General features: G+C 40.7%; 2 protein-coding genes and 1 long non-coding RNA gene across 4 annotated transcripts in view; all 3 read right to left on the bottom strand.

Annotated features, from left to right (window-relative positions):
- LOC145458412 (uncharacterized) overlaps positions 1–24,903 on the bottom strand; it is a 222,961-nt gene that overhangs the window by 190,876 nt on the left and 7,182 nt on the right. The gene's annotated exons all lie outside the window — the stretch shown is intronic.
- LOC145458975 (MAD2L1-binding protein-like) lies at positions 123–6,978 on the bottom strand. The gene is made up of 6 exons (XM_080337490.1): positions 6,772–6,978; positions 6,553–6,694; positions 6,175–6,214; positions 5,441–5,634; positions 3,465–3,645; positions 123–2,266 (listed from the first exon to the last, which is right to left on the bottom strand). Exons 1-6 carry the CDS (start codon positions 6,805–6,807, stop codon positions 1,813–1,815), a joined length of 1,047 nt encoding a protein of 348 aa, XP_080193616.1. The 5' UTR covers positions 6,808–6,978; the 3' UTR covers positions 123–1,812.
- On the bottom strand, positions 19,110–22,294 carry LOC145459051 (uncharacterized). The gene is made up of 4 exons (XM_080337630.1): positions 21,547–22,294; positions 21,392–21,455; positions 20,222–20,337; positions 19,110–19,557 (listed from the first exon to the last, which is right to left on the bottom strand). Exons 1-4 carry the CDS (start codon positions 21,726–21,728, stop codon positions 19,398–19,400), a joined length of 522 nt encoding a protein of 173 aa, XP_080193756.1. The 5' UTR covers positions 21,729–22,294; the 3' UTR covers positions 19,110–19,397.

Here is a 24,903-nt window from a genome sequence, read left to right on the forward strand (position 1 = left end):
GGAACTGATCAGCTAAACTTAATTTTTGTTGTACTGCTTTTGAGTTCCTAATAAAATTCAATTTCCAAGTTTTTTTGTGGCACAGCATTGCATCATTGGGGCGACATCGACGAGACTAGCAATAAACGCAAAACTTGTATTACTAAAAATATATTGGCAACAACATATTACTATGCGCAGTGCGCACGTAGATGTATGATGAATATGGCGAAACGAAATTTTACAGGCGACCTCAACAAAGTCGCAATATAGATCAAGGAGAAACATATTGTACACTTTGGATAAACATTTCGTGTAAAATTGTTAAAACAACGACACCGCATTTGCGCCGCTCTCAAAATAACGAAATTTGCAAGTTGGAGTTGGAGCTGCATTTGGATACCGGTACCCACAGTTTGCGCGAAAACATTGTCACAAAACAATGTAGGCTACCACATTTAAGCTAAAGCATGCTGCAAGTACACAAGTAGGGTCGGGGTTATATTTTAGACATTTGTCGCGTACACTGTTTTCGTTTTGAGTCCCTCGATTTTTACTGAAGGCAGCATTTGAAGGACTGCTACGCGACTTATTTCTTGACCGCAATACGACTCGATACTAGAGCTGGGCAAATCGAGTACCCGAGTTCTTCAAGTCACGTAATACCGGTAACAATGATGGAAAGTTCAAACATGTACCAGCACCTTTTCGCGGCTACCATGAAAAAAATGCCGGTCAAACTTAGTTACAATAAATTTTTGTCGCTCTTGACCGCGACTACTTCATTGTGATCATGTGCTGCGGGCAGATCGCTACTTCATGGGAATGTCATTTAGATCAGTGGTTCTCAATCACCGATCCGTACCAATTTTGCTCCTGGAACGACAAATATATAATGATTTTACATCTCAATTACAAAATGCGAAAAGTTGGACGCCTGTCCGTTAAGTAGAGAAATCTGGAACCTATTTTTCCACATGGTGTCGCAATATAGAGTTCATGGTCTACTCTACTAAGCGTATATCGTCGAGGTGGCAACAAAGTATCTCCAGTCCAGTATTCAAATTTTAAAGGTCCATTTTGAAAACTTGAAAAAAAATCAAGTCTTTCAAGAATTTTGATATTTCATCAACATATATTGGCCATGTTTATGTTCATATCATTGTTTCAAAGTTAAACATCGCCGAAATATTGCTGAAAGGATATGAAAACTTTACATACAGATAATTTTCTCAAAGGTGTAAAATGGAAATAGGCTACTTTTGATTCCGCCGCAGAGATATACAACAATACTGCAAGCGCTGTAGGAAGTTGATTTCAAGTAGCCTACATCTCCGTCAAGACCAGTTATATGTGGAAGTTATATGAAGAACACTTATAAATAAAAATTCGTTCGATTTCGATGGTACAATTTAGCGACAATTGGCAGTAAAACAGAGGCGATAAAACAGCAAAGTCGCAATTCTTAAAAAAAAACGGACAATCCAAGTCTAGTTGGTTTTAAATTTCGCATTCCGGAAAATACAATAGAACCACGTATAACAATTCTTGTTTAAAAAAGGCAGCATTACGTGAAGTTTCTAATTTGTACAGCTTACCAGTCCGCGAGCTTAAAAAGGTGGAGAACCACTGATTTAAATGAATATTCTTGGGCTTGAGCGGCATAATTTTGAAGGCCAATCCAGGTTTTGAATTTATCGCGTTGAGAGGAAGGTATAGACCCATCTCAACAGCACGGAGCAAGTAAAATTTCGAAAATTACTCGAAAATATGTACTTATACTAATCGACCTGATTCAGCTTTGAGAACATGAATCTTTGTACCCAGCCCTTGTCAATACTTGACACCCTTTATAGAAACGACAGCCTTATACCAAACGCGGGGAATAGCCGAATCACATTTCAAATTCAAGGACTCGTCTAGCTGCTTAGAAAGCAAATCTTCAGCGGAATTAGAAGCCTCGCCTACACCTTGAGACTTATCGATGGCTGTAAGCTCTTGCTTAAGATCGCCGGAGGTTATTTCGGAAGCGTCTATGTGCACAGTGTCATTTTCACACTTCAGGTTGGATCCACGTTTGTGGCAATCGTTGACTGGAACAGTGGAGCCCGTTTCGATATTCGAAGTCAAGATATTGGCAGTGGAGTTGGAAACAGCGTCCTTCGTAACTGGTAATCTACCGTTGCTTGCGGATAAAGAAATATTTTCCTTGTTGCGCTCGATTTCATTCGACTGTTGTTCGTCCGGATGGAAGGTGAGGATCAGCTGTACTTTCTTGGGGTTGACTCTGAAAGACGAGCGGGAGGCAAAATGTCAATATTCCAGTAAGGATAGTCTTGCTCGCTTGCGATAGTGACATTGTCACTCCCCTCTGATTTCACCTCATATCCACTTTATTCAACAACCGACAGAGTGCATGAAGTATCGTAGCGTAACGCAGTGTTGGAATGACTCGAGTCACAACTTGACTCAAATCAGATCCGAGTCACGTTTTCTGAATAACATGGACTGACTCCAGTTACTGCTCCAAAATGACTTGAGTTCACTCGGATTCGATGTATGAAAACTATCGAATGACTCGACTTGACACAGACTTGATGCACAAAAAATACAAATTTCCGATTCAATATTCAAGTCATTAAATATTCGATAACGGGGTTGACTGGGGGTATAATGTCATGACAACCAGTCAGGTGTATAACAACTATAGTTGGTCCTTTTTTTTAGACATTTTGACGAAATTTGTGAACCCATTCAGCCAACACGCCCAAGCATTACTATACTTTCTCTACATAAATGAGATTGGCTCTGTCTTTATAGCCCTTTTGCAGCATCTTATTCAATAACTTCAATAAATTCAATAACATATACTTCCATACAATTTTGAATGGAAATTTGAGTCCACTCAACTTGACCAGAGTCACGTTGGAAATTTTCGCCGATTTGACTCGATCAAAAAATTGCGGCGACTCAAATTGACTTGTGACCGGAAGGTAGTAACTTTCGATCCCGATACGGTGTCATATTGTGATAAGGTCAACATTGCGTGGTCGTCTTAAGCGAAATACACCAGAGAGGCATACATTGCAAATAACGATGGATTTTCACTTCAGCAACATGGAGCATACGTGTCGACATATGTTTCAGTGAGTCCAAACAAATGCGTATAGCGTTTGACCCTAGAAGTGCTATGATAGAGTTCTAACATCAATGTAAGTCACAGATAAAGGGCACGCGTTCATTTCATCGAGTTCATAAACCTTCATTATGAATGTACTTTTGAAGGCTGTACTGTATAGTATTCAATTCTGTACCACCAATCAGTTATTTCAATTATTTCCAGAATGACTTGGCATATATCACAGAGCTTATTCCGTTCAGAATATTCAGTGCAGCAATTAATAATATCTGCTCTCAGCCCTTCCATAAAACATATTCAGATATTAGAATTTCATACTACTTTAAAATCACAAGAAAGAGCGTACTTGTATTGAGGCCAAGGCATCCATCCTTTTCCCAGACTTCCGGATGTCGTGAGAGCAAAAATATGAACGGTAGAAGTCTGACAACTTGTAAGAAAATATTCGTCCCTCGCAAACAACAAGCTGCATAATTTTCGACGACACAGCTCCTCAACTTGTTGAGACACAGTGACTGGAGAATCATCTGGAAACAAAACAACCATTGAAGATCTGTGCTACAGCCAAGGTTGTAACCAAGTCACGAGGTTCCGAGTCCCAAGTCAATTTGACAATAGTTTCGATTCGAGTCAAGTCTAGTCATTTTCAATTCACCATTGAGTCACGTCCAAGTCAAGGAGCAACAGATCGAGTCTGAGTCAGGCTCAACTCGCTTCTGTGAAACTCATGGGTGATACCAAAGGCCTCTGATTCATACTCTACTCATTTTTCATACTCAAAGCATGTTTATTCAAATAGATAAAAGATAGTTTGTAGGTCTATTTATCAATTACTGGTTCTGATGGGCAATGACCAGGCCGTGTTATTTTTGGCATTTCAGGAGCCAGATGCCAAAACTGCCAAAAATAAAAATTTGAAAATGCCAAAAATAAGCAATTTTTGGCACATGCCAAAAATAACACGGCCTGCCAAATAGTGCATTTTGTTCATGGTGTTGTGTTAACATGACCGCTTTACAAGCGAGAAGAGTGTTTGTGAAAGGCAGGTTTCTTAATTTGGGTCCAGCCCACCCATTAGGGGTGAAAGCATGGTGTCCTAAATGGTGTGGGTACAGCGAGATTGAACGGCTGACTGCATTTCGTTTACGTCATACTTTCCATTTGTCCAAAGGCAATTTTACGACCATTTTTGACCAGCTTGTCGAGCGCTAAATTTGATAAAACAGGTATCAATGAGAAGCTGCCGCAGTACTGATTATTAAAATATAAATTGTATTCTGCTCATGGAACTGGAACGCCCAAAACCAACCACGATTTTTGCATCGCGATCGAGTTGAACATGGTGACGCAACAAACTGTCTGGCTATTTCTGAGATGCATAGTCTCGTTTTGCCAGACAGTCTTGTTGCGTCAATGTTCTTAAACAATCTAACCTTCCCAGGACTCTTCCATGCGAGTTGGTAATATTAAAGCCACCTGAAGTGATAGAAGTCCTCCGAAAATATATCGGTAGACTGAAGGAGAAATGATAGTCGGGCTACTAAATAGAATGTGTTGAGAGACAACGCAGGAAACTCCTGGAAAAGGATCGGGAAGAAAATTCTTTCCACAATGAGATCGATGGCACTGGCGTAGTGATCTATTTTCATGATGCATGGAAGCCGGTTCGGCCCTCCAAAGATTTTGAAGCTCTGAAAACCTTTTGTGGATGACTGGCAACATTCTTTCCCTCAACGGCTACTGTTGAAGCCGATATTTCCCAGATTCGCTGGGCGAGAAATGAATTTAGGAGAAACTTAGCTGAAAAGAGTTTGGAAGCACTGTTACAGTGCAAACGATTTAAGTCTATTCAACAGCTGTAACAATCAGCTGTTGAGCGTGTTTGTTAGGCTTTTCTTTCATTTTTTTTTGCTCATTGGCAGTGATTCCGATGGATACTGCACATTTTGTGGTTTTGTTTGATATTATTAACCTATGAAATCGTTAGGTTTTTTTCTTCTTCTTATTGTTCGTTGGCACTGATTATACGTGGATGCTGCACATTTTGTGGTGTCTTTTGACAAACTAGCCTAAATAAAGCGTTTTTGTGACTAATTCGAGGCTGAAACTATCTATTTAGAGGACGATGCCAAAACTGCCAAAAATAAAAATCGAAAAATGCCAAAAATAAGTTATTTTTGGCAGTTTTGGCATATGCCAAAAATAACACGGCCTGGCAATGACTCTTGAAAGTTAATATACAAAGTGAATCAAGTCTTTTCCATATTTTAGAAAATGACTTGAGTAGAGTCATGACTTGAGTCATTACAACCCAGTACATACCGGAATGGAAATTAGAAAACCGCAAGCAATAAATTTCTCTCGGTGATATCGGTGTCGGTCCGATACAGAAGTGAATTTCTTCAACGCTGCCGGCGGAGAACGCAGACTTTATCAAATCTTCGGAGCTTTTCAAACTCTCTAGCAAGCCAAAGATTTGCTTTTCGTTACGAGACTCACACCGTGACTGTGCAGAGCTGAAGAGGCAAAGGCTATTTGAGCACGCTTGAGAACATAAGGACACGTGTTCCTTGGGGTTGTTCAAAAATACCCTTTTCACATTTTACTTATACAATTGTTAGATCGGAGAATAAAGATGCTCATCAAATTTGGCTCAATTACAAATTGTAGTCACAAAATTGTTGGCGTAGAAATTTTTGGCTTTGAAAATATAGTATTTACGGTGAGTAATTCTATAATTTATAATGAAAGATTTCACACCATAAATACTATTTTGTTCAAATCCAAAAATTTCTACGCCAATAATTTTGTGACTACAATTTGTAATTGAGCCAAATTTGATGAGCATCTTTATTTTCCAATCAGACAATTGTATCAAGCAGCCAGTAAAACTAGAAAAATAAGTTAATTTTGAACAGTCGTAATGTTCATACTTACAACTAATTTAACCTCATGAACACGAGAAGTACAAATTTTTTCTTGCACTGCTATACTCGGCTTATTGATACGGGAGACTGCCAGCCTTTCTCAATAAATAAAATGTTACAAAAACATACTTTTCAGCGGTAGTCCTTTCCTTTCTGTCACCCTTCGAATCTGTGAATGGCAAAGTAAATTTAATTATGGAAATAATACGATTACAAATTTTCTAGACAAAGCCAACTTCTGTTTAATGTTAACACGCATGCACAAGTCTAATTAACCTCCTACTTCAGGAAAGGTAGGCAACCGTAACCACTACCATTTTAAAAGGAGTTCAACACAATGAAAAATACGAAAAACTAGCTCTATCAACACACAGCCTACTTAATGTAATCTTAAAATAGAAGAAATTTGGCAATATATCCATCTGTATAGTTTCTGATCTATTTATCATTTCAAGAGAGCAGGAAAAATCTAGTTGCGAGGAACTGCAGTACAGATATCATACTCACATTGTCTGTTCAACAATTGATATGGCTCCGGAATTTGCTGCCTTTGAAACAGTAGAAATCGCAATGACTCTATCGATAATCTCTCTAAACACCCACAGCAACAATTTGGAGGGATTGGCACCGTCAAATCCAGGTGAAATTCCTTTGAAAATATCACGTGAACAGGTGTGTAAGTGTAATAATAATAATTGCTGACTTATCTAGAAATATATTTATTACCTTTCCTTTCACATTTGAAAGGCGATTCTTAACCATGACTCGGAACGAAAATGTAGGTTATTATCTTGGGTACTTGGAGAACGGAATATTGAAGATTACTTTCCAAATGGATTGTTCAGACAGGCAGACACCAGACCACAGCTGCGATTTGATAACAAACAGCTACAAGTATTTTCCAATTTCTGTAAAGTAAATGTAGATCATACTGATATGGTGATATCATATGAACAGTATGGAAAACAAAGTCATAAGAGCAAGCACAGTGTTACCAGTGAAAGTGAATAATTGAAACTGAAATCTATTCCTAGTACTCAGGCCTTTATGAGAGAAAGCATGATCACTGGGCATACTAGACCAAAACGCTGTCCAAAAGAACCCTGCAATAGTAATAGCCTCCTTAATTCTCAAAACTAAGCTAAACATCACGAAACTATCACTGCTATGAATGTTATTATGTTCACGTATTAGTATATTACGATTACAGTACAGTAGTACATCTTTTAGAATTTCTGTGAAATTATTTTAAACAGCTCGTCACGCATCACCAATAATCACAGATATCATATATTTCATGCTAGACTAGCTATGCCGTGTCGATCTGGCAAGCCATTATCATGACTGGGATCTAGTTATTTCAGTAATTTTTGTCAACAAATTAGGTATAAATATTCATCCATGACGTCGTTTCGCGGGTAACGACTTCTGTGTGATGCTCATGGGCTTGGGTGGCTCAGCCTTGAGTAATATGTTATATCGAGACTCCCGTCTATATCAGGGGTGGGCAATTATTTTTCTCCGCGGGCCAAATGAGAAGCAGAAATATGTTGGCGGGCCGAGTCAGAAATTTTAGAATATCCAGCGTATTGATTTTATTTCTAAATTGGAAGCAGTGTGAGTGTAGGCCTATTACACGAATTGGTGCTCAGTGGTTGTGTTGATATTGAGGAATGACAAAGTGACGGTTCATTACGCAAAAAATATCTATTTGCCGTCATATTTTGAAACAATGTTAAACATGATACATTTTGAGCTCTCTTTAAACCTCTATCCGTGTTTTTTCTATCACTACCAGCCCCCATCGAGATGCAAGATGCACGAAATGTCTTGTATGCCCTAATCGCGGGAAGCGCGGAATTTTTTCATGATTCAATTGGTCAATAATATTGGTAATTGCAAATATATTGCTATATTTTTTAACCTCTCTCAGCCAACGTAGTGGCCTATACTCAGTTTTACCACTAGTGCTGAATGAGGTAGGCCTACTGTCTTGGAAATATTCGGGAGGGCGCGTTGGTATAATTACTTCGTTACATGTTGTTACTTCGTGACCTCCCGTCTGCTATGTGAAAAGATGTTGAAATCGGCGAAGCGTACCAAGCTAAAAAGACGACCTCGATTCCCGATTGGTATTTCTTCACTGGCAAATATTGCCTATGGACAATTGGACTTTGTGGTTTTCGGTCAACATAAGGGCAGTCCTTTTCGGCCAAGGTTTTCTCGCTGTCGAGCTTTATTCCCTTTACTGAGTTAATTTGATCAGCAGTTGCAATTGAAGTGCCATTCTCGGAATCCCGTGTGACCCAAAGTTCATTATCTTGGTGCGTCGTGGCGCCGTAATGGCTAACGCCGAAATGCCCTTTCTAAAAACCATTGAATGAAGTTGCATAAATTTTCAAAAAATACCATATAATTTATGTTCACTCATGAAATAATTTTGGGCGCCCGTCGAGCTCGCCACGGCGGTTTGAGGTGCTGGAGTTACGGTCCTAATGACATTATATATCTTATTGTCTTGGTAGCTGGTTTCTGAGAAGTGTGCACTGTGCAGCTTGTTGAAATGGCCTTGTTGATTAGCGAAGGTTGCAGTTTAACCATCTTTGAATTTCAACTTTCGGCTTTCTTTTTTTGACATCCTTTATGGGTGGTGATATATTCATATAAATCATGGGCATTGATTCACTTGTTTCATGATTTGGAAACACATCGCGTAACAATTTCAAACACAGACCGTTTAATGCGTAATGTGACAATGGCACCAAAGAAGGTTTGGTGACTTCTTGTGACTTTAATTCTAACGGTATAACTTGCTATAGATTGACTCTAGTTTTAAGCTGGATTAAGCATGTGAGGTACGTATAGGCTGCGTAATCACGGTATGTTAATGAACAGGCTTTCCGGCTTTCCGGAATTTCCGGTCCAGTTTATACATCGTATGGTTTTAGTCCACGCAGCAACATTAAAAAGTAGGTTTGATATTTTAAATTTCAAGCAGCCTTTCGCGGGCCGCACAGAATCGATCGGCGGGCCGCATTTGGCCCGCGGGCCGCACTTTGCCCAGGCCTGGTCTATACCATACTTTATCAGTATACCACACTTTGACAAATTGCATTTTTGTTATGCATGTTATCGATTTCCACGGTTGACAAATCAATAATATCTTTCTCTCTTGCCCATCGGGATCATCACAACGACAGTGGCGCTTACTATTGGATTATTAGCTATGATGAGCAGTTTCCATTATTACAGGTGTTTGAACTAGATCACACGATTGAAACCCACTCTAGTTCCGTGAATTAGTCAGTGGTTCTCAACCGCCGGTCCGCGGACCGGTGCCGGTCCGCGACGACATTCCCGCCGGTCCGCCAGACATATTGCAATTTTATACCTTAATTTCAAGATGCAATGTTGAAGGCTTGTCCATTGGTAAAATAAATAAAACATAAAATTCTAAACTTATTCAGAACTTCGTGAGGTAAGAGGGCTAGAAACATGTTCGATTTGACTTGAAGTTCACGACATGTCTTTAAACGACATGCGAGCGACAAGTACAAACAGATACGAGCTGACTCATCGCTAAACAGCGCAGTGTGCGCGATCATTCGTTTTCGATTCATTCGTTTTGTTCAGGACCATCCCAAACCGCCCAATTGGAGAGGGCCGAACTTAAAAGGGGCCCTAAATTATTTTGCAAGTGAACATATATCATAGCGTATTTTTTTAAAAAACTTTTTGCAACATTTTTAAATTTCTTTTCGCACTTTGCGCGATTTAGCGTCACTAAATGTCTTGCTTATTAGGTGACCTTCTCCGTGATTTATAGAAATAGGCATTTCGGAGTCAGCCATTACCGCGCCACGGCGTAATAACCAGGGCTTTGGAGCAGCCGTAAATTTGCATTGCTCCAGCTCCGGAGCTTTTTCCTATCATACATTAGTTCCGGCTCCAGCTCCGGAGCCGCATTATTACTACTGCTCCGGCTCCGGCCCTGAAAACTATCGAAGGTGTCTGTCCGTATCAGGGGTGGGTAACCCGCTGCCTGCGGCCATATGTGACCTACGAGAAGGTTTTGGGTGGCCCGCGAGCTAATATCCCATTATATTATCGAAATTGAATTGCTCAGATTGTGAACTTGCAAGGCCAACCAAAAATATGATTAGTCTGGCCGCGACACTTGGGATGTTGATGACTAAAATATCAGTTCCGACGCATTGGCAGATCCAGGGTCTAGTCACATTTTTAGTAAATCGTCATGCATAACAATAAATTAAAAAGGTAGTAAAATTTTTCTTCACGCTTCGCGTGTTTAATTGTACCACGATTTCATTCTTTGTAGCCTACCCCCATTTGAAAATGAAAAAAACGCCTGATTTAGCCGATTGAGTCTAGCTATAGATTATTCGCAATTACGGGAGAAAGTATTTTCGCGTTTGCGCTCGCAGAAAGATCTACGACGATGAAATGTAGGCACGAAATGATTGTCGTATATTAGCGTAAATCTTCGATATCGATATGTCCAGATGCCGAATAGTCATGTCCTTGCAAACTAAGCCCAGTGGGCGGTATACAGTCGACCCGCAATATACCCAAGTAATAGTAATATTACCTTAGAAAATTTTACGCGCCTGACACGGCTAGCGGGCAGCGCACTCGTTCGTCAATTTCATGTGGCCCTTTAGCCGAAAAGGTTGGCCACCCCTGGTCTATATATATGACTAATTTACCCGTAGGTTAGTTATCTATTCTATAGTAATCTAGAGTCTGTCAGCCGTCAGTAACATCGGATGCAGTAACGAAGACATAGGTGCCACCGTGCCAGCTTGTGACGACATAATGAATACTTGTCAATTGTCGATAACATCATAGTTGCACTAGAACGCACTTTGCTCCGTGCCATTAATGTGTACGTACACATTAGAATTCTGATGCGGCGTTTTAACACTGGCCCTGTACTCGTTAACATTAAGCCATACAGCTCAATTCAATCTTTAAATGTGCGATTATTGTTCGACTGTAACTGAAGTGAGAGCAATGTGGGTGGATATAACGACGTGATCAATAGAAATTCGATTGTACCAAATGGCCAATGGTTTGACGTTCGATATTGGTGCACTCGTTACCAGTCCATCCGGTGTCGATCAAGTTTATCGGAATATAATATTTTCCCGTTGAAACGAATCGAATATTCGAATGAAACACTGTGCCATGCACATTGCGCCATGCCCATAACGAATTCAACTATGCAGTATGCACATTTACAATTTTACGAAACAGATGATTAGCCTACAAATTGGAAATCGCGTATCAAATCAGTAATTTGTCTCCAACATAAAATTCCATGGGGATTTTTGGCTACTCTTCTGGCATCCCCTATTTACGTTCGGCAATCCTTACTGGAGTGAATGACGATGATACGCAGTAATGAATTCCAGAGGTGGTCAGTAACGAAGTACTTCTACTTTTTCGAAGTACTCAAGTAGTTTTCCTCTACTTCTGGTACTTACTCAAGTAGATCTGATTTTTGCTACTTCTACTTCTACTTCATAATATTTTGTGATCTAATTACTTACTTTTCGCTATTTTCAGTTCGTCAAGTAGAAGTAGTTCAATCTTTCAATCAGGAAGATAGCCTGAGGAATTTCGGGGCTGATTTCACGGAGTAGCAACATTTAATTTCCATAAAAGTTGAGTAAAGCCCAGAATTTTCGTCGCGCTTCGCGCGCAGTGGATACGGCGTTACCAGTATAATTTCACTATAGTATTGATGAATATAATTTAGGTAGCGGATTGGCGTGATTCCGTTCACACAGGGATATCTAGAACTAGATATCTAGATATCCCTGAGTTCACACCACATCGTCGCCCTTCGCCCATATGAAATAATTCATCGCAGTATATATGTCTCATCATAACGTTTGAAACTGACGTTTCGCAATCTAGCATTTACTTGTCATATTGTAATCTAGCATGTCCATGGCGCTTCCTAACTTGGAAAAGTGGACTTTGACATTTTTTGTTAGTTTTAGAGCTGTTTCAGCATACCGCCTTTGAAACTTTCTGGAATTAAGGCATGAAAAACGTGTTCCACTTTTCAATTCCCAGTATCATATACTTTGAGTTATATTTTTATTAACGTTTACTAATCGCACAAAGTGTTTACACCGTATCCCATACAACTTCTCCGTATTGCTCTTCGACTAAACTACTGACCTTATAATATGGGGGATGGCGCCATACCATGTTATTTTCTAAAACGTGCTGTTCGAGAAAACAGGATAAGTATCGCATTTCCATATCACTCCTATCATTTTCATCCCATGATGTGGACGAATGCTTATGCTATCGTAAATTGGATACCTGCTGGTATGCATCAATGTGAATCAAGCTCGTCAACTTTCGCATAGCTCAATTTGCACATTTATACAATCCATGTGAACAAATTAGGATCGTTTTCACAACTACTTACTTACTTGAGTACTTTTAAAGTCAGTCAATTCTACTTCTACTTCAAGTAGTTTTAGGTTGCTTATGGAAAAAGTACTTCTACTCGTACTTGAGTATATTTTTTCGTCGCTACTTCTACTTCTACTTGAGTAGCTTTCTTGACTACTTTGACCACCTCTTTGAATTCCAATTAGCATGCATAATTGCATACTCAATAAAATTGTCCAATTTCACGGCCCGATCAAAGAACTATCACGATCAAACGAGTATTTGCTCATCCGATTCATAGCAACGATGAGATGGAATTTCTCGGCTCGTGCCCGTCATATCGACATGTGCAACCAAAATACACAGCGATCATTGTTTTCGAACCATACAATTGGCCAACAAGGTTGTGCTGATGATGAAATTGCGGGTATGCCGAATACCCACAATATTCACAGGCATATTTCGCATACCGAGGTTCGGCATTCATGTATGAAAATTGAACATACGACTGCGTTACTGTTAAATCCCCAGGAACATGGTTAGTCGGAAAAGGTAGCGCCAAAGAGGAAAAGATTCTTAATTAAACGAAGGCATGCTGTTGAATCATGTGAACTCAGCAGATATGGTTGTTTCATATACAATAGCAACTTATGAAACACGTCGGAGCCGGAGCTACCCTCGAATACCTGGCTCCAGCTCCGGATCCGGCTGAATTTTATGTAGAGCTCCGGCTCCAGCTCCGGTAAAAATGCACGGCTCCGGGGCTCCGGCTCCAAAGCCCTGGTAATAACACATAATGAAGTTTTAGCTAACACGGGACTCCGAAATGTGTGCCGAAAACTCGCCAGCGAGAAAACCAATTCAGTTATGAATGAGCGAAAATTTTCGCTATTGGCGTGATTAAGCTACGTAGACCAGGGGTGGCCAACCTGCGGCCGTGGACACGTAATTCAGTTAGTAGGCTATGTGTTGGCGGCCATCGACATGCAATTTCAATTTACGAATTAACTCCCGGTTTCTCGAGAGATTTTAATTAATCTTGAACCGCGCGAATACACGTGACATTATTTTCTTTTTAAATATATAGTAGCGTCCTTTGCAATCAGATCCCTATACAGTACAGAGGCGAACAGCAGAGGAAAACGATGCGCCTCATATAGAAATACCAGCTCGGAATCGTGTGCTCCTCCCTATACTGACAATCTTGATGGCAGGTAAAAAATAACAGCATGTAACAAAGTGACTAATAACAATTGGCCCAGCCGAAGATGCATCATCATTTATAACTTGCCCTAAATTTTCGAAAACACCCCCTCCATCAACTCTACCGGTGAATCGGATCACATGTGTTGAGAAAGGATAAATGTTTGATCAGTAATATGTAAAACTACTAATATTAATGACGAAATTCATCAGCGAATCTGAAAAGTTTTTCACGCTTCGCGCGACTGTCGACAATGCCATGGCATGACCACTGACCACTCGGCATTTCGGTGCGTAAAGTAAGCCTATGTCATTAAAGAGATTAGTACTGAGTGTACCGGAAATACACAACACATAGACAGTTTAACATAGGTATATGGCGTCCAGCTAGTTTATTATAACTACGCCCTGGAATGCGGCCGTAGGCTACATGAGCCGTCGCAATGCGGCCGTGAATGGCAATAAGGTTGGCCACCCCTGACATAGACTCACTGCTTACACTGAGTAGAAGGAATGTGCTCACAAGTACAGGTAAAAACAGCCACCCAACTGTGGGGTCTGGGGGCGAAGCCTCCGGAAGTTTGACTCATCGCCCTGTGGCAGCCCAAGACCAAAGTTTTTTTTTTAGGGTGGGCGGACGAAGTGCTTTTTCGGCCCGGATTTGCGGATGGCCGGTATAGCTGCTGTAAGGTGTCTTAGTGCAGCGCATTTTATTCGTAGTTGCCAGAGTAGCCTGCGTCTGGTGATAGTGAGCAATGAGCAAGGTAGCTCAAGGTGCTTGGTTCGACTCCGAAACGCGTCTTCTCTCGATATTGTCAAAGAGAAGAATATTATTCGAGTTGGCGTGGTCGGTTAAACCAACGACCTTCGCCGCGAAAGACTGTAAACGACTCTCGGCGGTAGCACGTTTATCTGGACAAGGCAATTATACCTCGACTCAACAGACTCATGAATTTATTACGATCAAAACCTTCTAAAAGTCACTCTCTAGCACCACATAATTGCAAAAAAAACGGTTGCATATTTACATTTTGGCTTCATTTCAATATTCGAAAGTTCACCGGTCCGCAAGACATTTTTTGAAATTTTACCGGTACGCGATGTGAAAAAGGTTGAGAATCACTGAATTAGATGATCTAGGCGGGTGAGCACAGAGAAGACTGAGCACTCAGCAGTCTGACGTTGATGCTATTGACATAAATTAACTTGTAATCGGAATAGGATGAAAAGTACATTGGTCTCAGCGAGAAACCAATTTTAGTGAGCCTTCGCCTAATCTAATATTTTCTATTGAGTTTGGACGTTACCGTATCTTGGCAGAAACAAACCGCGCTTGCGGCCAGTTACTACGCAGATTAGAGCCCGACCGATTATCGGTTCACCGATAATATCGAGTCGATATCACACTTTGAAAGAATTATCGGTATCGGCCATTGGATGTGAAATCATATCGGCAATTTTCGCGACGTCACAACATGGTGGTAGGAAGTCAGAAAACTATAATCCTTGACCGCTATAGACTGGGAATATTGCTGTATTTCATATAGCTTATACTTTCAAGCAGGGCCGTAACTGCCGCACCCCAAACCCCCAGAGAGGGGGCGAGCTCGAAGGGAGCCCGAAATTTTTTGGTGAATTAGCATAAATTATAGAGTATTTTTTGAAACTTTACGCAACTTTTTCAAAAAATTTTCGCGCTGGGCGCGATTTCAAGTTGGCAAATGTTATGATTACTGTGTACTCTTCCCCCACGGAAAAATACGCAGGATTTATAGAAATGGGCATATCGGCGTAGGCCATTACCGCGCCACGACGCACCAATACATATACAGTTTTAGGCCATGTAACACGCGACTCCAAGAAGTGTGCCAGAACGATCGGCAGCGTGAAACCTTGGCCGAAAAGGACTGCCCTTATGGTGACCGAAAACTTCGTTATATATACGAAATACATATGGGTTTATTTGTCCATAGGCGCCTAATGTTCCTGTCTTGGTAATCTGAACCTCACAAGACAAATACCCTCCTGCAGGGAAAAATTAGATCCAGTGAATAAATACCAATTTGAAATCGTGTGATGTTTTAGTTTAGTACGTTTGGGCGATTCTATATTTTTTGATATAGGAGACAGGAGGTCACGAAATAACATCATGTAACGAAGTCATACCAACGAGTCCACCCGTCAGAAGATGTTTAATTATTATTTACGGGCTCTACAGTTTTAAAGACACCTCACACAGCTCTACCGGTAAATCTGATTACGTGAGTAGAGAGGACAAGAAATTGATAGCAATATATATGCAATTCCCGATCTTACTGACCGATTTTATCATGAATTATCAAAATTTTCGCGCTTACCGCTGGCTAACTGAACAGTACAACTGTAATTTCGTGACAAAAGCGAAGAACATGATGGGGGGGGGGGTCGGTTTATCACCCAATGGGAGCCCAAGACTCAAGTTTGTTTGAGGGGCCTGACGAAGTGCTGTTTCGTTCCTGCCAACGGGTATACGCCCGGAGATGTTCAATTATTATTGAGGGGTCCTACCTTTTCAAAAACACACCTTACTCAGCTCTACCGGTAAATCAGATTATGGGAGCAGAGAGAGCATAAAAATTGATAGCAATATATAGGCTAAGCAAAAGCAATACCGATAATATTGACCGATTCAGTCATGAATTATAGAAATTTCTTGCGCTTCAGCAAGCGAAGCTGACTCACTAAACGGACACCCACTGTATAAACAGCGTCATATTGACCGATTCAGTAATGAATTATACAAATTTCTCGCGATTAGGCAAGCAAAGCAGACACACTAAACGGACACCCAATGAAGACACAGTGTATACCCAATGTAGACACCGTATAGTCGAAGGGGGGTCTGGGGTTTACCACCATATGGGGGCCCAAGACCAACGTTTGGGGGGGGGGGCTGACGAAGTGCTGTTACGGCCCTGCTTTCAACGTGTCCAGATGCAGCCTTTCTAGTTTTTATTTCATGTTCGAGTATGACAATGGTTGTAAAGCTGTTGGTAAAAATGCCCAGAAGTTTCGCAAATGCGTCTTTTGAGGTTGATTCCACCTTATTTGAATATCGGCTGAATATATCGGTGTTATCGGTGAAGGTGGAAGATATCCGTTTTATCGGTATCGGCCCAAAAACCCAATATAGGTCGGGCTCTATGCAGATACCCTACATCATGTTCTGGCGAATACGTTATTTCACTATCTATCTCAGGTTCATTATATTATGTTTCTCATTCATGTTCAGTTGGAACTTTCTTAACAAGTTTCGCCCCTGCTGTAAGTTCACCGTAGCCTTAACTGATACGCCCTGGGCTTATCGAACAATTCCCACAACACATTGTCGATCACGGCAACGAAATCCAGATCGAACAAGCGGTAGGTATAGGCCTAATGACCAAATGATCGGACAATTAGATGTCATTTTCAGTTGTGACTAATGTCAAGACTTGATGTTGGTCGCGCCAGCGCAGCAGTAGCTGCCTGTGTTTCTCAGTTTGCAATGTCTGGTTCGAGTAATACTATCTCTTATCTATCACATAATTATATATCATTACACCATTGTTTCTCAACCGGGGTGTCGCGAGAAAGTGAGGTATAGAGGGTTGCCGTCCAACATCCAAACTCTGAGAAGCATTTGAGAAGGTGATGACTAGGGCGACTTTTTTTTGACCTAATAAACGGAAGATTTTGACCTAAAAAATCTAAATTTTGACTTTTTTTGACCTAAAAAAACTGAAATTTGACCAAATTTTGACCTCACGTATGCAAATTAGGTGTTTTCGCACATAATGTTAAAATTGTACTACTTATCTTCATTTCTGGTTGGAACTGTCTGTCCTTACAAAGTAGATTGGCCTGAAAGAACGTTTTTGGCTCAAAAACTGACGAATTTTTACATGAAAAAACTAGTATTTTAACGAAATCTGGCCCTATGAAGAATTGCAGTAGTTACATTACGTATTATGGTGGAATAATTAAAATTTGTTGTAGTACAACAAAAGATACTTTCCTACATTTTCGGGTAGAAAGTGTTTGTTTTGTGGTATTCATGGTGTTTGTCAACTACTATGGTCATTTACACCAGGCCGATATTCTTCATTATTTTCCGTAACTGCCAACATATAGCACGGCCCACCTCTAGGCTTTTTTGTAAGACACCGCTTACGCGGATGAGGTGGCGAGCAGGAGCCTAGGTAAACCTCCAACACTTAGCTACCGGAATTATGAAGTCGACCTCGGTCGGAATCGAACCCACACCCATTGGTGTTGCAGCCCCGGATTATGCCACTGCGCTATCTCGGGTAGAAAGTGTCTGTTCTTACTAAGTAGCTTGTCAAGAATGGAGAAAGAACGTTCAACAGCAGCAGTTGTTAGCTGACAACACTGAAGTTGTGTGCACACCGCTTGCTGGTGATGCACCGTGTTGTTTCATTCTGACAATGTTGTCAATATCACAATTTTTCAGCTGGCGCTTCTTGATGTAAGAACCATGCAATGCCCAAGCAGTCTTGCTTCAGTTAGGATATTGCGGTACGTTGACCATAAAACCATGTCACTATTTGTTTCATTTGACCGTTTATGATTCACAAGAAGCAGACGATGGGCCGTTTACAACGGTAGGCCTATAAAGTAGGCTACAGGCTGTAAATTATCAAATGATAAGTTCACAGACAGCGCAAAATCTACGATACAAACTAAATGTAGAGGTCAAAAAATGTATGATTTTGTAAACAATTTTGACCTAACGCTACAATTTTGACTTTTTTTGACATGTCAAAAAAAAATCGCCCTAGTGATGACTATAAAAGGTTACCACCCCAAAGAGACCGTGATATTAAGGATCGGCCGTAGGCGGTGACCATTATTAGTTTACCATCAGAATCTGGGGCTGAATAGTAATATGACGTAGGTCAGGGGTGGCCAATGGCCATGATCAGTGGCCATCTCGCTAATTTTCGAAATGCCTTGAATTATCAAGTTAATCGCCTACGTAATTCGTAGTGAACTTGCATTCCGAGAAAGAAAATTGGCATATATTATTTGCTGACTATTACCCTGCAGAGGTACAGTCAAAAGTTCTAACAAGCCTGCCCAAAGCTTTCCCCAATCCTAACCACGGCCTCAGTACCATATGGTAACTCGACGATAACCAAACGAAGGTCACCACCTCCAGTTTTAACTAAGCCCCATTCAACTACCCAATGACGGTCATCAACACTTGTGTGACCCGCTCTATCATTCTCACGCCACGTGTGGGCCAAAAGGTTGGACGCCTCTGACGTTGTTTGATGATATTTTGAAGTTATCAGCCGACTGCCCAGCTCAATTAAACGAAGTCCGTCGAAATACTTCGGTTCCTTACCATAGCAAGCGTATTCTCGACAACAAACATAACGAGCTAGCTATTCAGATGTCTTTATGGCTATTCCTTTCAGCGAAAAGTGAGAAAGCAATCCTTTAATGAAAATCCATAATAAAAAAACTACTAAAGAAACCGCACATGATTTAAAACGAACGAAAACGACGCTTATATACAATCGGAAGCAAGAATTGAATAGTAATCAGATGACAGCATGCAGGCATTTCAAAAACAGAAATTTCAATTTTCCTCGCTGATATCAACTATGAATTCATTACTTTCACGATCGAGGCCAATTCAAATCGATCTCGACGCTAGACTTCCAAGCCTACGAACTGTCGGAGTAAAATCGATTCCTCAGTCCAGCAGAGCTCATAGTTGTGGTTAGTACAACTTTCATGTTGCGTTGTACTTTGATTGATTTTTTTGGGCAGTAACTGTCAGTGTGTGCATCATCACCAGTGGCTCCACAGACTCTGCAAGTATATCTGCCAAGAGAGGATAATATAGGTACACAAGTAACGTACAACTAATCAAGTTTGCTGCTGATAACAGAGCACATCAAAATGAAGAAATTGTCCAGGAATTCCGCAGTCTCGGTTATCGATAGAACCAGACAGAAAGCAAAGGTGACGGGAGCTCCGAGAGAAAAGTATTCCGGATTTGTTGTTGACCTCTATTTCACGCTGAAAGCGGAACTCCCGCTGCGTGGCACGGATCGTGTTACACCTTGCAATACACACACAGCTTTTTGTTTGCGGCAATGGCCGACTATGATAACATAGAATGTCAGAGGCATAATTGTACCACGATTGCAGACTTGGACACCTAGATGATTGTAGTGGTATATTTAGAGCGAAATTCAGGTACGGTAATCTAATTGGTTTCTATGCTCTACTTTCTGGCTTTCCAAGTCGAGAATGAACTCTGAATTCATGAACTGAACAGTCATTTTCGTTGAACTTATTCCAAATTCGAAATTTCAAGCAGCTATATTCCGAAGTTTTTTCGAATTCAGTAATTCTAATTCTAATCAAATTTGGAACCAAAGAGAACTTTCTAGTTGTCCAAATCTGCATGATAGATTCTCCGATAGAAAAACGGTGTTGTAATGAATTCGTCTGCGAACTAGAACGTAATAACAACACTTGCCTGCGCAATACTGGGCATGTTACTTTCCCATTAGAGTCTTTCAGCCAGTGGGAAGAGAAGACAGCGTAAGCCTCCCGATTGCTCCTACAGAACGCGCAGGCCATATCGACATGTTCCTTGAATAAAATGGTTGGTGATAACCAGCTTGTAGGCCGAATAAGTATTGATAGTAGGCGTATAGGCCGACTGAAAACTTGATGGTTTCGTGTGAGTAGGTTATTTTCTGCGCGACGCAACACTATTTATGTTTTAAACATTTAAACGGGGGGCATATCCCGCGAGTGACACGACATCAGAAGTCCTATCTCAGTGTTGGAGGTCTATCTAGCAGAGATGAGCATGGATTAGGATTAGGTTTTGAAAAAACAGGATTTGTGAAATTTTGTCGGATTTGGATTAGACATTTTTTCGGAACGGATTAGGATTGGATTTACCTATTTTCTGGGGGATTGAAATGTCGTATGGCGACAAACTTTATTCAGATCAGTTATTATTGTACTTATGGTTACTAAGTTATCTTGAATCAAGTGAATCGTTGGTTGTGAAAGAAAATTTTCGAATCCCTCCATTGCATATATTAGTATTTTTTCTGAATTTCCAGTTGGAATCGGATTAGGATTGGACATGGACTTGAATATGAAAAAGTTATGGATTAGGATTTGGATTTGAAGGTTCGGATTTGGATTGGATTAGGACATAGAAATTTCAAATCCGCTCATCTCTGCTATCTAGGCTCCTCGCCATCTCATCCGTGTAAGCGTTGGTCCTATAAAAGCCTAGAAGTGGACCGTCCTACAAGTAGGCATCTACGGAATAAAAATGAAGAAAATAGGCCTGGCGCAAACGAACATAGTAGTCGACAAACACCATGAATGCCACAAACACCAAGAACGACTTATCTATAGGAAACATGCGTTCGAAATTATTTGCATCGCCAGTGGAACGGCGAGCCACAACCCTATCGAAAACCGTAGCCTTTCGATTGATGTAGCACGCAGGTCGCAGTAATCTGCAGAATGAATTGCATATAATGAAGCTAAACACGATTTTAACTCATTTATGCATGCATAGACATTCTGTAATCACAGGTTGCCAACGTTGCAATCCATCGCACATAGCAGCAATAGCGAACAATCCAGAAAATATGTATGTATTGTATTTTGTGTATACCTGATGATCATTTATCCGCATGTCGCGATGTCGACAGGTGTTATCATTCGATAGCATCGAGTGCCTGAATAGTAAATTAGATTCATGAATGACATATTACAGGTACAATTCCTGGGTTTTACAACGAGTGTCGTGCGTCAGCTGGTTGTACTTACCAGTACGTTGTTCTTTGAGGCTTGAAAGGTCGCTTTCTAGCGGTCGGAAGCAATCCTAATCGACGAGCTGCTTCTTGAAGGCTTTCCTCTTCGTGGTTTTTGTTGGTCTGCCCGCCACAGTCGTCACGTTTATCCTCGAAGATTTCCATGCCGTCCAGCTTTTCTACAATTTGATCCGTCATAATCTATTAACACTTAACAGCGGTTGCGTCGCAATAACACTCTCAAGACTTCCGCGCGAATGGTGTACCGTAAGCGCCACGCCGAATAGTTGCGAGAGGTCGAGTGAGAAAAAAAGGATTGTCTCAGATTTGTTGAAATTGAGCAGAACATTGAATTGAACCCGACACAGGCGAACGTGAATTCATGTTAAGTGTCGACCCTACAATGACTTTTACAGAAGCAATGGATAGAATCATGCAAAAATGTCTAGCTTCACCGGTATATTTCTTTCGAATTAGGATGTAAAAAAACAATCAACATGTCGAAAATCTTTGTTAACCACCTGATACTTAAATGATAATGAATGCAAATCTTGTTTTACACAATTCAATAATAAGATTTCATTAATTTTAACGATAATAGGTAGCGCTACGGATCGTAGCCTATGACTCCATATGAGTGACGCATTTCGAAATGTGGTAGTTGAGAGCCCCACAGGTAAAGCGAGGTCGAGCACACGGAAGCACTTTGTAACACAGTGTGACATCAGAGAGTATAACATCCGGTACCATTGTACTTTCATAGGCTACAAGGCCGTAATTTGTTTGATTTGGCGAAGCCTCGACCCAATATCGTTGTAATTTTCGTGAGTCTGGCACCAAAGGTTTATTTCTATAGCAAGTTGGTCGGTCCCTGTACGTGTACTGTACATCGTCATGCGGCAAGCATGTACTCGCTGATGTAGGGGAGATGTGGTACCGATGGATCACTGGGACCGAAAATACTTGAAAAATTTTCCATGATAATTCCATGATTGCACTCCGTGAATTCGTCTACAATTATATGCTGACAGAATCTTTTCTCACATGAAAAAAAATTCGACCTGCGTGAGTTATGGGGCTCGTGACGAATGGTTTACGTTTTAGGGGGTGTAAAGTAAATTTGGATCGAAATTTGCATTTTTCTATATCACCTTTCAGACTAACAAACCCGCCATAATTTTTGAAGTGAAGTATAGGGCTTGTATCAGGGTATATAATGCCACATATGTTTTGAATCAATACCATCCTCGAGTGGACTATTTTCAAGTCAATTACAATATTTATGGGGTGGGGGACCTATGGTACCATAGCCAAATCAAGCAAAATAGATGGGCCAACTAATCACTTAACAACAGAAACTTGTCTGCATATATATAGGCTGTAAATCATAGTTACATGTAGTGTTTTTATCGATATTACGAGGTATTTGAAAGTCAAAATGTCGATTTGCGGGTAATATGTATGTGGCATTAATTTTGTGAGTTTAGGCGTAAATCAAAACATGATTTTATGTCAACATTTGAGTTGATATAATCTATTTTATTCTTGAAGGTTGCGACGAAACATTCTTCATTGGCTTGCTGTAGCTTAGCTTATAGTACACAACAGAACAAGTTAACAAATTTGAGTTTTTGAGCGTATGTCTCATAGGTCCCATAGTCGTGTGCCTTTGGACCCACCGGGTGGGGACCGATGACACGTTCGAGCAACAAATTTCAAACGTTCATAAATATTTGTTGAAAAGGCGGATATTCATGTAAATGTCCGCGATAGTTAGAGCTTGTATCAAAGTGTTGAGACAGCAAAAGATCCGCTATTCTCGGCTCAAGATTTGAGGGCCAGAGATCATTTTGCAATTTTTGATCCATCGGTACCACATCTCCCCTACTGTACGTACACAGTGTGTGGTTGTATCAGCCGATGCGACACTTTAACGTGACGAGATACTGATAAATATGTGATAGTGGTATGATCCACCGCCGCAACACAAATAGATTGCGGGTTCGAGTCCGACCGGGGTTGACTCCAGATTTCCTACCTAAATATTTGAGGTTTATCTTGGCTCATCCGCACAAGCGGTGTCTTCAAAAAAATTAGTAGTGGGCCTTTGCTAAATGTCGGCAGAAACGGAATCAAAATAAATATAAATCAGCCTGGAGTAAATAACCATGAATGAATACACCATGAATACCACAAATAGCATCAACATTTTATCATGGCTTCTCTTAGTCACGTGAGCAACTAGGCTTGCTGTGAGTTAGTTTTGAGTTATGGTTTTTGGATACTGAAACTGACTATAGCGACACTTCTTCAGGGTCAATAGATACGCAGTACGCACCAGAGAGTTGGGGTGGGGTTACAAAGTGTCGCATGTTCATTGTTCATGAACGTACGTACGTACTCGTACGTCCATGTTGGGCCCTCATGCTAAAGAGTAACTTTCAATATGTGAAGTATATGCTCAAACGCAGGACCGAAACAGCACTTCGTCAGCCCCCCCCCAAAAAAAAAGAAAACGTTGGTCTTGGGTCCTCCATAGGGTGATAAAACAAACTTTTGCAGGGATCCGCTCCACAGACCCCACATCTGCCTGTACGTTTTCCCTCTACTTATTAGCGAGTGTTGTTGTACTGTTTAGTGCAGAGGTCTCAAACTCAAATGTGCTCGCGGGCCAATTTCCTACTTTTGATGACGCCGCGGGCCGCAGCACCAATAATAGGGGAATTCAATGTATTTCCAAGTAGGCCTCATTTGACGGGATTTGCAGACTCACATTCCACACGCATGAAAATGTGATTTACTATTGTGAATTCACGCCTGGCACAACAAAAATCACATTTATAAATATTTGAATCAAATTGGTGCTGTACTTGGCATAGTTTGTCAAAATAATTAGTTGTAGACACCATGCGACAGTACAGACGCATCAGGTCATCGTAGAAGCTGTCGCGTTATAATTTTGCAGCTATAGTGGACATTTCACGTGCCACAACCACAGGTAGAATTTGAGAATTTTACGAAGATTGATATGATATCAGAGCATTGGAGCAGTACACCCGGGTTTCGGGCATAGGCCTACTCCTGATAACTAGGCTAAATTGATCATGTCATTACCAAAGTCAAATATAATTAGCGTTAAATGTACCTTCGAAATGGAACAGATCAATAACACCTTGAACATAATGAATACTGTGCCGTAGCAGTAGTAATGTGCAATCGCCGAAGAACCAATTGGTGTTACAGCTGTGAAGCATAGACTAGTTAGGCTACGACTACTTAATTCGCCACATTTAATTGGCGATAATAACCAACTATACATCAGAGGGGCAACATAATGCCAATGGTGGTTGCCATACCGAGCTGCTTAGATATC

The sequence above is a fragment of the Botryllus schlosseri genome, chromosome 16 (assembly GCF_051294905.1).
Source record: "Botryllus schlosseri isolate E-star chromosome 16, Bs_hap1, whole genome shotgun sequence".
Lineage (NCBI taxonomy): Eukaryota > Metazoa > Chordata > Ascidiacea > Stolidobranchia > Styelidae > Botryllus > Botryllus schlosseri.

Excerpts from the sequence above, each read along its gene's own strand:
- LOC145458975 (XM_080337490.1), bottom strand. The coding sequence starts at position 6,807 with ATGGTTAAGAATCGCCTTTCAAATGTGAAAGGAAAG. Across the intron at positions 6,695-6,771 it reads TTTCAAATGTGAAAGGAAAG|GAATTTCACCTGGATTTGAC; the intron begins GTAATAAATATA and ends ATATTTTCAAAG. Across the intron at positions 6,215-6,552 it reads TCAATTGTTGAACAGACAAT|ATTCGAAGGGTGACAGAAAG; the intron begins GTGAGTATGATA and ends TGCCATTCACAG.
- LOC145459051 (XM_080337630.1), bottom strand. The coding sequence starts at position 21,728 with ATGACGGATCAAATTGTAGAAAAGCTGGACGGCATGGAAATCTTCGAG. Across the intron at positions 21,456-21,546 it reads CCTCAAAGAACAACGTACTG|GCACTCGATGCTATCGAATG; the intron begins GTAAGTACAACC and ends TTTACTATTCAG. Across the intron at positions 19,558-20,221 it reads ACATGCCCAGTATTGCGCAG|ATATACTTGCAGAGTCTGTG; the intron begins GCAAGTGTTGTT and ends CTCTCTTGGCAG.